This window comes from Mustela erminea, chromosome 13 (genome assembly GCF_009829155.1).
Source record: "Mustela erminea isolate mMusErm1 chromosome 13, mMusErm1.Pri, whole genome shotgun sequence".
In the NCBI taxonomy this organism is placed as follows: Eukaryota; Metazoa; Chordata; class Mammalia; order Carnivora; family Mustelidae; genus Mustela; species Mustela erminea.
In genome coordinates, this window is record NC_045626.1 from 49,065,259 (window position 1) to 49,080,978 (window position 15,720).

Genomic DNA, 15,720 nt, shown 5'->3' on the forward strand with positions numbered 1-15,720 from the left:
TATTTTCCAAATTTCAGCTATGGCCAATAATGTTGCTATGAACATTTATATGCAACTTTTTTCGATGACATGTCGTCACTTCTCTTAGATACTCAGGTGGAATTGAGGGGTTATATAGTAGTTTATATTCACCTTTTGAGAATCTGCCAAAATACATTCCAAAGCAGCTGCCACATTTTGTGTTCCTACCAGCAATGTATGAAGGTTCCAATTCCCCCACATCCACAGACTCTTACTGTCATCTGTCTTCTTGATTATAGTCATTCTAGTGGGTGTGAAGTGGTATTCACTGTGGCTTTGATTTACATTTCCCTAATGACTAACGATGTTGAACATCTGTTCATGTGCTTATTAGCCATTTGTACATATTCTTTGAAGAAGTGTCTATTCCAAACCTTTTGTCCATGTTTCGACTGTATTGTCATCTTATTACTGGGTTCTAAGAGTTCTTTGTAAAATCTGGATACAAAGTCTTTATATTAAATATGATTCACACATTTTTTCCCATTCTGTTACTTGTCCTTTTATTTCCTTAAGGTTACCTTTTTAACTGTAAAAATCCTAAATTTTATCCATTTTATCCATTTTTCCAGAAATAAATCCTTATATTTACAGTCAATTTTATCTATTTATTTGACACACAGAGAGAGAGAGAGAGAATCTGAAGCAGACTTTGCACTGAGTACAGAGTCGAATGTAGGGCTCGATCTCACAGCCACAAGATCATGACTGGAGCCAAAACCAAGAGTTGGACATTTATCTGACTGTCAACTTATTTTGGACACATGCAATTCACTAACAAAAAGATAGTTCAAAGATGGTACAGGAACAACTGGATATCCACATGCAAAAAAAGATGAACTTAGATGGTCATTTCATACCATACACAGAAATTAACTCAAAATGGCTCATAGGCTTTAATATAAGAGATGAAACAATAAAACTTTCAGAAGAAAACAGGAAAGAGAAATTCAAGATCTTTGGTTAGGGAAAATTTTTTTTAATTGATTCCTGAATTCTTGTCCTGATATAACATAATACATGTATGTACATGTGTGTTTGTACGTGGCATGTGAGCATGGTGTAGGTAGGTAACTGTACAGCCACCTTCAGTCAAAATGATAAACTATTTTACTGGTATTGTTAACTAAGATTTGAATTATCAGTGACATAAATATGTTGAAAACAATATGCTAGGGATAAGTGGCAAGCTAACCAGAACAGAAAATCCAGAGCTTGGCAGGTAGAATTCAAGACAAAGTTGTGTAAATAGTAAATTAGTCCCTTCTTCAAATACTATACAATGTGTCTACCTACATTTCAGGCTAAGAAATGTTGATTATAGGAAGACACTGACTGCAGACTGTCTTCTATAAAAGGAAGAATCTTTACCAACTCAGGAGATGCTGCATACTCCAATGTTTGCAATGATTTCATAACAGTAACATGAAAATTTAAAGCCTGTTACTTTCAGCATGTGTAGGAAGAAAGAAATTATTGTTGAAGACTCATCAACATAATTCATCAAGAGGAAAGTTTTAGATACAAAGCCTCACTTTAAAGGTACTTTCTTCACAACACATGCCTTCTTTAATATCCATCACCCATGTTGTATTGAGCACTGGGTGTTACATGCAAATAATGAATTGTGGAACACTACCTCAAAAACTAATGATGTACTATTGTTGGCTAACTCAACATAATAAAAAAAAATTTTTTAATTAGAAAATTAATTTCCATTAGAAAAAGGTACTTCTATTAAATTCTATGGATTGTACTTAAAATGGTCTTATTTTTAAAATAATTTAAATTTTTAATTGTTTTTAAATTTAATTTTAATTTTAAAAAATTAAATTTTTTAAATTATTTATTTATTTATATATTTGACAGAAAGAGAGAGAGAGAGCACAAGCAGGGGGAGCAGCAGGCAGAGGAAGAGGAAGAAGCAGGCTCCCTGCTGAGCAAGGAGCCCAGTGTGGGTCTAGATCCCAGGACCCTGGGATCAGGACCTGAGCTGAAGGTAGACTCTTAACCAGCTGAGCTACCCAGATGTTCCTGTGTTGCTGTTGTTGTTGTTGTTTTAAAGACTTTATTTATTTATTTTTGAGAAAGAAAGAGAGAGAGTGGGTGCACGAGCAGGGAGGAGGGGCAGAGGGAGAAGCGGGCTCCCTGTTCCACAGGGAGTGGGACTCGATCCCAGGACCGTGGGATCAAGACCTGAGCCGAAGGAAGACACTTACCCAACTGAGCCACTTGGGCACTTGCACTTAAAAATTGTTAGTAGCTTATTTCATAGTGAAATAATCACTTTCACCTCTACAAGGGATACACAAGAATATGGGCATTGATCTTGGCCACCTGTGTTCACTGTGAGTTAGTCAGTGCTCTACCTGTGTCTTTTCACGGCAATTGATAGAGTCTTTGCGAAAGCCTGAATCTTGATTTCCTCTATTTCAGAGCAATATTTGTTTTCAAAATATATTTTCTAATATAATTAAAACTGCATTACTGCTTGTTAACATTTTAATATATTTTCATTATTTTCAGATACATCTGGTTATTTATATATCTAACTGTCCCTTTTAGGAAAAGTAACATGTTTTATTGTGCTTTTATCCCCCATGTGAGTGGTTTTTAAATCACTGGAGCCATTGGTTGAGTGTTGGAACCTTACCTTCCAGCATCTGACAAGGGTTTTAGAACACAGCAAATGTTTCATATGTTTTTGTTGTAATAAAGTAAATATTCACTTTTTAAATACTATAGTTTTAAAATCACATTTCCCTAGGCCCATGGTCTAATGGAAGAAAATATACAAGGAAATCAACCAAATTACTACAATAAAATTCTAGGAGAGACATATAGGTTTATCATTATTATAATGAAATGCAATTGTAATGAAAGCTAATTAATGTTTCAATGCCAAGAGCCATGTGCCAACATTTTCTTTCTTGAATACTTAGTAGCACAATATTCTTTCATTCTGAAGAGATACGTTCTCTCCTCTTAGAGCCTCTATCTAAATCTCTCAGACAATTTAAAAATCAGACTTTTACAATCTGGATGAAGTAGACTTAGCTGAGTGCAGCCACAGAGTAAGAAGAGCCCCAGATAAAGTTAGCCTTCCTATCATAGCTACCATTGCTAGCATCTTCTAATAACTATGTACTTCTTAAAAGCAAGCAGAAACAATTTGCCAGCTCATCAGAATTCCACATGAATCTGAAAGAGGAATGCTAAGTAGTGAAATGGATGAAGACAGCCTTTCTCAACTTGTTGAGAGGACACTGGCAAAGCACATACACTGTGAAGACTGCATATCAGATGAGTAAAATGGGTACTTTATCAAAAACAAGTGAACTGAAAGACAATTCACAAATTCTTTTAAAATACTTTCTTCTTGCCTAAGATATAACCTAGACTGGTTCTAAATAATTTTCTCAAATACTATCTGCAGTGATCTTTTCAGTTACAGCCCTCCAGCCCTTCAGCCACCTGGAAACATCCAGTCCCACCTGGAGACTTATCCTGCCCTCAGGGCCTGGGCCAGTGCTGTCCTCTACACTGGAGGAATTTTCAGAAGCCTTAGACTAGAAACTTACCTGCTCAGTGTCAGAGTGGCTGTTCTGCTGATGCTGCTCTGATACTGTAACCCAGCTTCAGGCACTAAAATTTTATCTGGTTACTTGTAACCAAGCCTCTATCTTGAACCACTAGAAACTTGATCCTGGATTCTTCCATTGCGATCCTTAGTCCTGCCTTGGGACCTTACTTAGTATCCTGGTGGGTGCCATATACCCTGTAATGTTCTGTAGGCTTAGTTTGGAACCTTACCCTGGAACTCGCATCTTCCTAAGTTATGTCCCCAGTATATGCCACCTGATAGCTATGACACAGACTTTTCTCATGTCTGGATTTCTACCTATTGCCCACTGTCAAGCTCTTCTAGAGACAGGTTCGATGTTTGACCTAATTTCTTACTCTAATAGTAACTCGGGTAATACCTCCATTTAAAAATATTTCCATTCAAACCAGTCCACAATAAGTTTTAAATGCATCACTGAATACACATCTGCTGCTCAAAATTCCAAAAGAAAACATCCCATACCTGTCTGAATGAATCCTGATTTGTATCCATTGGTTGTGCCATTTTCCGGAGTCACAGTTGACGATACTGAAGAGTTTGGTTTCATAGAGTGGCAAGTAGCAGAGGATTGTCGGCTTCTACATTCTGGGAAGGAGTAAGAATCACATTATGGGGGGAGACCAGCCCTCTGTTAAAACAGGTAATAGAAAGGCAATCTACATAATCTATAAAATAAACCGCGGCTCCTTAAGGGGCAACCACATTCCTTATCAGAGATGCTCCCTCCTCAAATTCTGATTCCAACAGAATGTTCAAGAGGGTGAATTCAGTTTGTCTTCCTAGGGCCACATGTCATGTTTAGAAGGACAAAGAAAAAAAGATGAGACTTTTGTTCTTCACAGATTAGTTACCAGGAGAAGAATTACTCATAACCAATGTAATCATGCATGTTTTATGGATAAGACTGAGGCTAAAATATTGGATGGGTATATGTGTGTGTGTGTGTGTGTGTGTGTGTAAATAAAATCTCCAGTAAGCTTTCAAGTGTCAGTTAACCTCCTATTAGGATGGATTTAAGTGTGCAACAGGAACCTAGACTCCATGGAGGCTGCTTTCGACATTCTCACCTCGACTTTATGTCCAAAAACTGAACCAAAGAAAAATGTATAGGTAGAAGAGAAAAATTTTAAATGCTCAAATTCTTAACATTCTTAGTTTTTATTAAAGGAAATAGATATATAATACTCAAGGCGATCTCTGATCATGCAATACCAAGCTTCATTTTAGGTAAGCCAGTATTAATAAAGCTCTCCTGTAATGCTTTAATAATATTTTGAACTGAGCCTGATAACAAATACTATGATACCCCATGGGGCTGTAGCTTCCAACTAAATTATACTACATGTTATAATGTATTAGACTTCAAAGGTAGCATGTGAAAAAGAAATATAAATGGTTGCAAATGACAGTTTGCGTATAGAGGGTCCTTTAGAGAGTTTCCAAGTTTATCAGATATGTGCAAAGGCTGGTAGCAGTTTCCCATAACCTTCATTGCTCAGAACTTCCTTGAAGAGCTACGGTACTTTGGCCTGAAAGGATATCGCCACATTATGTATAATATATGCATATATTTATATTGATAATATATGTCTGCATATCTGTATATATACATGCATACACAATTCTAATTCTAAAGTCACAACTGCTATAAATACAAGGCCTCGGATGCCTGGCTGGCTTGGTTGGTAGAGCATGTGACTCTTTTTTTTTTTTTTTTTTAAGATTTTATTTATTTATTTGACAGAGAGAAGTCACAAGTAGACGGAGAGGCAGGCAGAGAGAGAGAGAGGGAAGCAGGCTCCCTGCTGAGCAGAGAGCCCAGTGCGGGGGCTTGATCCCAGGACCCTGAGATCATGACCTGAGCCGAAGGCAGCGGCTTAACCCACTGAGCCACCCAGGCGCCCGAGCATTGACTCTTGATCTCAGGGTTGTGTGTACAAGCCTCACATTGGGTGCAGAGATTACTTAAAAATAAAATATTTTAAGGGTACCAGGTGGCTCAGTTGGTTAAGTGTCCAACTCTTGATTTTAGTTCAGGTCATGACCTCAGGATTGTGGGATTGAGCCCCAAGTTGGCTCTGTGCTTAGCGGGAGTCAGCATCTCTCCCTCTGCCTCTCCCTCTGCTCTTCTGCCTTCCCCCTGCCTCTATCCTGCTCACACATTAAATGAATAAATAAATCTTTTTAAAAAACTATAAAGAATAAATAAAATCTTAAAATTTTTTTTTTAAATGTAAGACTTCAAAAGGATTATTGCACCTGTCTTGGAATATGCAGCCATTTCCTAAGGAATTATTTAATGTCATTTCAAATGCAACCAAGAGTAATTACAGTAGAAGACTTAGAGGAAAATCTGCAGTTATAATTTAGATTCATTATGGTATTTCTCATGGTCAGGTCAAAATTTTACACAGACAACAAATGGAAACATTAAAGACAATTATTATATCACCTTTAGTAATAGTAATAATTAAAAATCTCAATACCTAAGTAACTGTTCAAAAACAAAGATCAGATATTCCATTGCATTAGAATAATAAAATTTGTGGCAAATCCTATCAATCGCATGAAGATGTGAGACTTCAACTGGATTCAGTTCTATAAATAAGTTAAGTTCTTCTTAACTTAAAAAAAATAAAACTCCACCCACTTAATAGTGCATTTCCCCAGGTATTGTGAAGAAAGCATTATTTGTTCTAAAGTATACATAGTTCTTTTTTTTTTTTCCACAGACAGAGATCACAAGTAGGCAGAGAGGCAGGCAGAGAGAGAGGGGGAAGCAGGCTCCCTGCTGAGCAGAGAGCCTGATGTGGGGCTCGATCCCAAGACCCTGGGATCATGACCTTATCCAAAGGCAGAGGCTTTAACCCACTGAGCCACCCAGGTGCCCCTAAAGTATACGTAGTTCTAATGAAAATAGAAAACTATATAACTCACGAGAATTACCAAAGAACTTAAAGTAGAAAGAGCATCTAACCAGGAAAATGACAATTTGAGATCTTCTCTAAATGCCAGAAGAGCTGGAAAGAATTTGTGAACCCTCTACCCTCCCAAGAGACCAAGAGACGTGCACTTTTTAAAACCCAGATAGTCTCTATTAAAAATAGGAGAGGCTTCTGGATGGCTCAGTGGGTTAAATCCTCTGCCTTTGGCTCAGGTCATGATCCCAGGGTCCTGGGATCAAGCCCCATACCAGGCTCTCTGCTCAGCAGGGAGCCTGCTTCCCCACCCCCTCCACCGCCTGCGCCTCCCCCCACCCCCGGCCCCGACTACCTCTCTGCCTACTTGTGATCTGTCAAATAAATAAATAAAATCTTTTTAAAAGATAGGAAGAGGCTAGTCAAATAACCTGTCAGAAAGATTTACATCTTTGGATAGCCTTCTGAACTTGGGATATTTATCTATCTCTCTATCTACCTGAACTGTGTACTAGCCACTTGTTATTACCGTAACATCTCATTCCCTTCCCTTCCCTTCCCTTCTTCTCCCAGAGGTTGGTGCTACCTTTCCAGCAGATAAGAGGTCCCTTTGACAGTACACCCTGGGAGCTTCTCACTAGGTAGTACTTTAAGTGCTTCTGCTTCTTTGGCTGGGTGGTGAGCTTCAAGTTAATATGGTTGGAAAATTCCGTGAAATACCGAAATCCTCTTTCTCCACAGCCGATACAGTTTCCAGAAAACCCTGAAAGAAGGAAAATCAAAGTTACTGCTGGATTTGTAAGTTGATACAGTATTTTTACATACAAAAAGTATAGAAATATTCAGTCTTTTTGACCCAATCACTTCTTAATTTCAAGCGGAAAAAAAATCCAAGTTTTTTTTTTAAGCAAAGTTATTTATAAAGACTGACAGTAATTTAATTTCTGCCCTAAAAGGATAATGATTAAGGAAACAGAATGGATAGTATCAAGAGATAGAATTTGTATGGTTGACATAAAAATATGAAAAAGTTTGGTCCTAGAGATGTCCCTTATTCCTTTTCCTAGAGATGTCCATTATTCCTTTTCCATAGGACCAAAAAAGTTTGGTCCTAAAGATGTCCTTTTCCATCCCTCTTAGAGAATCTGCTGGCCCTGGTTCTCTACCCTGTGTACCATGTGGACTTGCCTTCAATGCCACAGCTGATTAGACTGTGCTAATATCTGACCAAGTCTGGGACAGACTCTCCTGGAATTTTAAAATAAATACAGAAAGAATCAGTGAGATGGTACTATGCCCTGATTTATAAGGTCTTATAAAATTAGAACCCAGCTTAGGGGTATGTCCAGCAGTGTGTCAGCTAAGGGATGGGAGAACACAAACTGAGAACCATGAAGAGGAAGCTGGTCTGCAGACAGGCAAGTGTGGACAGTGACGGGCGAACCAAGGCACTGTCAACTTTCCAGTTTCTATGAGATGAGCTGTACTTTCTCATATGAATGCCCTGAGTCCCAGTTTCTCTTTCTTCACTTCCCTGTACTCAAATCAGCTTATTATTACTTTAGGTCTACTATCCAAACAATTCTCACTCAGATTACTCAAACAAAATAAAACATTCAATGACCTGCTTAGAGCAGGGGGCACAGAACGAAGAAATGGAGAAGGCTAAGAGGATGAGAGGCCATCCTTCGCTAAATTGGAAATCAACCCCCTAACATGCAGAGGAAAGTTGCATAGAAAGAGTGCGAGTTCCTCTGGTTCTGACTGATGAGGACACAATATATCTACTGCCATGCAGTGAACAAGGACAAGAAAGGTGTAAATGGGAAAGGGCATTCTGAACTCCAAACATACAGTATCTTTCTATATACATAACTAACGTAAAATAAATTTACTGGAGGGGCGCCTGGGTGGCTCAGTGGGTTAAAGCGACTGCCTTCGGCTCAGGTCATGATCCCAGGGTCCTGGGATCGAGCCCCACATTGGGCTCTCTGCTCAGCGGGGAGCCTGCTTCCCTTCCTCTCTCTCTGCCTGCCTCTCTGCCTACTTGTGATCTCTGTCTGTCAAATAAATAAATGAGATCTTTAATAAATAAATAAATAAATAAATAAATAAATAAATAGATTTATTTACTGGAGTGCCTGGTGGCTCAGTTGGTTAAGCATCTGCCTTCAGCTCCAGTTATAAACCCAGCATCCTGGGATCGAATCCCACATCAGGCTCCCCACTCAGCAGCTCTCTGTCTGTTCCTCCCCCTGCTCGTGCTCTCTCTCTCTCAGATAAATAAATAATATTTAAAAAATAAAATAAAATAAAATAAAATAAATTTAGGTGAAGTGATACATTCTTTTTAAATCCCAAAACAACTGGTCACATAATTAACAAAGATATAGAAGGAGAGAAGGGAAAGGCCACCAGGATTAAAGACAGAATATTTCACAATGTACTAATCTCAGAATGCTGACAATCAAGTCTGAACATTTAGAAACAGCAGTCCAATTTATTATTACTTATTCAGCAATATTTATTGAGCGTCTTGTGCGAAACTAGACAGAGATTGTTCTACTTTCTGATCAGTTACATAAAATTAGTAACTCTATGTAATTAGTTTATTATGGTGACTTTATAGAGTTATAAACATTAATGTAGCTTCATAAATTATTTAAAATATATTCAGAGATGGTTTGCATTTGAGAGCATTTGGCTATCTAATATTTTAGAGCTGGAGATTAAAAAAAAAATTATCAATGGCTGCCTGGTTCACCAAGTCCCCAAACCATCGAACTATCCATCTCTTCAGGTATGCATGTATCTATCCAACAAATACTTGTACTCTATCTACCATGTGCTAGGCACTGTCTCAGGTACCAGGTTTTCAGCATGGAACAAAGCAGATAAAATCAGTGCCTCCATATAATTTACATTGTCATATGATTATCAGGCCTTGATGGAAAATTGCCTGGTTTGCAAGGCACATATAGCACCCAAACACAGTAAAATGATCTAAGAACAATTTAGCAAAAATACGTAAAGACAGTGCCCCCTGAAAGATCCAAGCAGATCTATTGGATAGATCAAAATAGTTCATAAATGATGTAGTGTGAGAATTAGAATTAACAAATTACCAAGGTGAGGTTTTCTCTTTTCTCTTTTCTTTTGCCTGTTCTCTGAGGTGAAAAGCAAGAGAGCGTGAGAGGAAGAAAAGCAAAGCAACTGGACAATCTTCAGTTACCAAAGTGGCACATTAATGATGAGAATTAATAATACTAAAGAGATAGAATGCTACAGCTCATTTTTAAAACTCTCTATGGTTTCAGTATTAACCTTGGTTCAAGAGAGATTGTATCTGCTCAAATTTCTTGTTGTCATTGTCAGAAAAAATTGTGCTTCTTACAGCCAAATTACATTTTTAGTCTTCCGATTGCATGGTAGATTTGGGACACATGAATGACCTGCCACTATATTTTGAAGATTTTATTTCTTTTATTTGAGAGAGAGAGGGAGAGTAAGAGGGCGAAGTAGACTCCTCGCTGAGCAGAGAGCCTGATGCAGAACTTGATCCCCAAACCGTGAGATCATGACCTGAGCCAAAGGCAGATGCTTAACTGAGTGAGCCACCCAGGTGCCCCTGGATCAATATATATTTAATCGATTCCCCCACAGTCTTTTGAATCTGTATAATTTATATAAAAAGTCAGACAAATTGATATTGGAATCCACCAGGATGCAAGTATATTTGAAGCTTAACATTTTTCCCACTATATCTTAATGCATACTGAAATAATTTATCATCAGTAGGAATGTTGGATGGATATTAACTTTTAGACAACAGAGACTGAATATATAAAAATCTCAACAATGTACTCATCTAAGAGAAAACTTCAACCCTTGTGTTGCACTATACTTTCAATTTGGAAAGTAGTTAGTAAAAAATTATGCCCATTCACAAGGCTAGAGAAAGTAAACAAAGTTCCATTTCTATAAGGGTTATGAGTAAATATGACAGAGTTGCAGAATAACTACCAAATAAAGAACAAGTGTTCTGTTCTCAGCACTATGCTGGATGTGTGCCTTATAAACATCACTATTTAACCCTGCAAGGTAGGCATCATTGGCCTCGTTCTACAGATGAAGAGTCTGAGACCTCAAGAGGATAACAAGCCTGCCCCAGTTCTGAAAGTACTAAGTGGTAAACCCGGCATTTTATCCCTGGTTCCAACTCCCAATACTCATGGTCTTTGATCTCATACACCTGATTATCTATAATTATGAAACCTATTATTCTGATAATGTTTGTTGTATCCTTTCTATGGCACATTCTAGGAGGATTCCTCTGGTCATGAAGAATCACTAAGCAAGAAGGCATCATGAGTGATTTTTCTATTTGTGGTCAGACCCACATGTTAAATATTCTATTTGATGACACTGTGATGCTTGTATATTTTTTAAGTTTATTTATTTTTAGTAATATCGACACCCAACATGGGGCTCAAACACACAAGCCTGAGATCAAGAGTTGCATGCTCTTCTAAATGAGCCAGCAAGGCTCCCTGACGCTATGATGCTTTTAAAATGGTAAAAGGAAGTTTCCCAAAATTGTTATACCACAACCCAACTGGGTTACTAGTTCTGTGTCTTATCATTTTTGTGTCCCCACATCACAGCTTAGCATGATTTTGTCACACAGTACATTTGGAACACATAGTGTTGGATAAATGTGTGAACAACTGAAGACTTGGGAACTTCCTTGCTAATGTATAAACAACCATTAGACTTCCATGTTAAATCATCTGATCAAAACCACTAAAAGAAAAGAAAATTAACATGTTTTTATGAAAGCCTTATGGAAAGCATCACTTCTTTTCCTATGCACCAAGAGAAGTCTTTAAATTATAATGTAAGGAACCTTTATAAAGCATGGGCAAGGTTACTTTCTGACTCAAGATACTAATGTACGTATTTCTAAAAGTCCGATAACACTGTATAACTAGGAAAAATGCATCAAACTAAACAAGCACAGCTTAGAACTGACACAATTCTTGGGGCACCTGGGTGGCTCAGTGGGTTAAAGCCTCTGCCTTCGGCTCAGGTCGTGATCTCAGGGTCCTGGGATCGAGCCCCATGTCGGGCTCTCTGCTCTCTCCTCTCTCTCTCTTTCTGCCTGCCTCTCTGCCTTCTTGTGAACTGTCAGTGAATTAAGTAAATAAAAATCTTAAAAAAAAAAAAAAAAGAACTGACACAATTCTTGAATTCTTTGCCCTTTTCGCTTTTTCATTTTTATTGTTATTTGCACCAAAAGCATATGATTGCATCTATACTTAGAGAAATTCTGAGAAACAAAACAAACTCCAGAGAAACACAGCAGCAAAGAAAACAACAAACCTCATGTGACATCTTATCTTCTTAATCATTAATATTAATTTAAAAATAAATCCACTGTTCATTTCCCATGAAGCTAGATTATGCAAAAAGCACAGACTCAAAGTAATACCAGAGAATAAAACAATTCTGAGATAGAGTTACACATTTTATATCACCTATACTTTGGTTGAACTCATGCTAAATGTAAAATGAGAATCACATCAATCAAGTGTAGTTAGGAATAATGGGTGGTGTGGAGAAACTAGCAATAAGATACAAAGTGGATAATCCGCAGCTGAATAACTGAGAGTTGATTTGACATCAGGTCCAAATCAATGACTCTATAAAGAATTAATCCTACTTTGCTTAACAAAGTACTAACTTTTTAAAAATATTTATATTTATTTATTTGAGAGAGAGCATGAAAGAGAGACAGCACAAACAGGGGGAGGGGCAGAGGCAAAGGGAGAAAGAGACTCACCGCTGAGCAGGGAGCCCGACATGGGACTCCATCCCAGGACCTTAGGATCATGACCTGAACCCAAGGCAGACACTTAACAGACTGAATCACCCAGATGTCCCCAAAGTATTAATTTTTGATAACTCTAATGCCATCCTTTAAACCTGGTTTAGAAAAGTCTCTTTAAGGTGGGTGTTTTGAGAATGAATAAAAAATAAAAGGTAATTTTTGAGAAGTTACTAAAAGAAAAAGATGTTTCATACCTGAGTTAAACTATAGAATTCCCAACTAATTCTGTGACTTTTTAAAGAGAAAATTCTGTGATAATTTAAAAATAAATTTGTAGTTGGACTCCTTCACCTTAGAAGAATTTGGTAAGTGTGGAATACTCACCTAAAAGTGCATTTTTCCCATGATCATCTGGTAGAAATCGCTTGTCTACAGCACACACTAGGATGTGCTCAGGAAGATTGGGAGACTTGGCCCCCACCAGGAGGAATCCTGCTGGGATGTCGATTTGTTCCATACACAGAGATACCAAACGCAAATCCTTTCCCGCTTGACAAAAACCTAAAACCCAGTAAAAGAGGACACAATGAAATGTTTGGAAAGTTTCTATCTTCTTATCACCCATTTGGAGAGTGAATTTACCCATAGGAATCGCTATTAAGGACTAAATGTAAAGTCCATATTCTCCAACCAGAAGCCAAATCATATGTGCCCCTCTGAGTGGAGCTGAAAAGACCCAAAAGGTTGTATTTCTGACAGGGTTGGCCAACATTGATGACTTTGTATTTTCTGATCCACAAGTAAGCAAATGAAAAATATACAGAGGAAACTTGGAAAAATGTATGTAATTTTTATGTGCACACATAATACAGTATTTTTATACTTTCAGTGCAAGTTCACTTCTGTAAATGGTGACTTCTGTCATAGAAAAGGGAGGCTTTCCATTTCACCCAGGAAGAGACTGTACCTCTGAGTTTGGTGGCCCATAAATGAATGGCCAGAACTAGAACCCAGAACTGTGAGGACAATCTTCATGAGATACAACATGACAACACATGACAAAACTTTACCTAACACTGTGTGTACCATAATGTATCACACTAATTCATTAGCTCATCATTTCTTAAAAATCATTTGCAACAGATGCTGCCCTAGGCCGGGGGATAGAGTTGAACAAACATACCTTCCTCTAAGAGTTTGCATTACAGTTAGTTGAAGGAGTATATAAGGAACCAATAGACACAAAACAATATTACAGAGGGCAGCTATTTTCTGCTGCAAAGCACCCATTTCATATCTTCTGGGAGATAATCAGACCTCCATGAACTCTAACTATATGATTTCTCTTAGAGAATTGTGATATTCTAGATTGACTGGAGCTGGCACCTGATCCAAGCTAGTCACTATAATATCCCCCCTTTCTGGCCATAGTTGATTAGTCAGGGGCACCTGACATAAACTAGGCCATTCAAAGCCTTTTCTCTAGGAATTCTGAACATGGAGCCTGAGTGTGGCTTAGTATGGTCTGTGGCTCAGTTCCTTGCCTTGTGAGAGAAGTCTGTCAGCATGGTCAGCAGACAGTAGGTTGAGGCGGAATGTTCTGGCAGTATGTGGGCCCCTGAAGCCCAGTGTATGTGCCTTTCCTGTGGTTTGACTGTGAAACATTTTGCTTAAGAATTCATTGAGTATCTTCTTCATTCAACCTAAGGCTAATCTCAGTTGGGCTGGGTTTCACTTGCAACCAAAGAGGGTGAACAAAAGTATGATAAATACTATTTCAGAGAGTTGTGGAAGATAAAGGATGGACATCTAACTCTCCACACGCAAACCTGAGGAGATCATCATCATTGCCCAAAACAAAGTAGGGAATAAACCATGCTAAATTCTTCCAGTATCAATTCATATTATGATGTAAACCCAACACCAACAAACAATTGGATGTCATCAGTTAGTATACGAGAAATAGTAAGAAAACAACATTCAGACATATGGTTTGGCTCATCAAGTCTCAAAAGCAGACATAATGGAATCGGAAGAAGTCAACACAAGAAGGGCTAAAATGATAAAACAATGAGGTTCAACCATTTCAATCTTACTTTTTAACACTAAAAACTTTCATATTTAACTTTAGTGTTTGTGAATTGAGGAAAAACAATAGCAGAATGTTACTGTGAATTCTTTAACAATTCTGAATGAATCTATATTTTATTATTCACAATATCATCTATGTATTTGCAAAATATTCATTTGTACATGTAAGTCATATTACTTATTTAGTTTACAAACATTTTTTTGGAAACTATGGATATATAAAACCCCTAAAAAATTCTGCTGCCCTCACCCATTGCAGGGACAGGACTCACAGGTTTAAAAGTGGGGAAATGATGATGATGATGATATTGATGGCAGAAAAATATATGGAGCATTTAACATAAGTCAGGTATAGTGCTAACCACTGCATAGATTATCTCATTTAATTCTCTCAACAACTACTAACTCCTTTCCAAGATGGAGAAATTGAGGCTCAGAAAGATTAGGGAACTTGTCTTAGGTTACATAATGGGTTTGGTAATGTCAGGAATGTCAGACGTGGAAGTTTACTATATAAAAACAGACCAAAATTATACTACTCAACTTGGCAAAAGAAAAGCTAAGAACAATTATAATCCAGATCTAAAACCATGCAAGGTGAACATAGACATATAACCAAATTCTAAAATCTTAAATCTAGGAGGCATTTTATTTTTCTCTCAAAGATTTTATTTATTTGTTTGTCAGGGAGAGATAGACAAAGAGAGAGAGAGAGAGATGGGCAGAGGGAGAAGCAGGCTCTCCAATGAGCAAGGAGCCCAACACAGAATTCAATCCCAGCACTGTGGAATCATGACCTGAGCTGAAGGCAGATGCCTGACTAAGCCACCCAGGCGTCCATCTAGGAGGCATTTTAAAGCCCTAAAAGAAGCACTAATTTCTTTAACCAAAGGAATTATTAATTTGTGTGGACAGTAAACCTAGAAACACATTTCCCATAAGAAATAGCGCCTTCGGGGCGCCTGGGTGGCTCAGTGGGTTAAAGCCTCTGCCTTTGGCTCAGGTCATGATCCCAGAATCCTGGGATCAGGCCCCACATCAGGCTGTCTGCTCAGAGGGGAGCTGCTTCCCCCTCCCTCTCTCTGCCTGCCTCTGCCTACTGTGACCTCTGCCTATCAAATAAATAAATAAATAAATAAATAAATAAATAAATAAATAAATCTTTATTTAAAAAAAAAAGAAAGAAAGAAAGAAAAAGAAATGGTGCCTTCATCATGACTTGCTCCAAAAGGCAG

At 37.9% G+C, this 15,720-nt stretch overlaps 1 protein-coding gene across 10 annotated transcripts in view; it reads right to left on the bottom strand.

The window, feature by feature from the left end:
• GREB1L (GREB1 like retinoic acid receptor coactivator) overlaps positions 1-15,720 on the bottom strand; it is a 268,506-nt gene that overhangs the window by 107,677 nt on the left and 145,109 nt on the right. For all 10 annotated transcript variants that reach the window (XM_032311193.1, XM_032311192.1, XM_032311189.1 and 7 more), the window contains 3 exons: positions 12,779-12,955; positions 7,151-7,327; positions 4,109-4,231 (listed from right to left, as the gene is read on the bottom strand). In XM_032311193.1, coding sequence (XP_032167084.1) covers positions 4,109-4,231; positions 7,151-7,327; positions 12,779-12,955 — 477 coding nt within the window. The remainder of the gene's footprint in view (positions 1-4,108; positions 4,232-7,150; positions 7,328-12,778; positions 12,956-15,720) is intronic.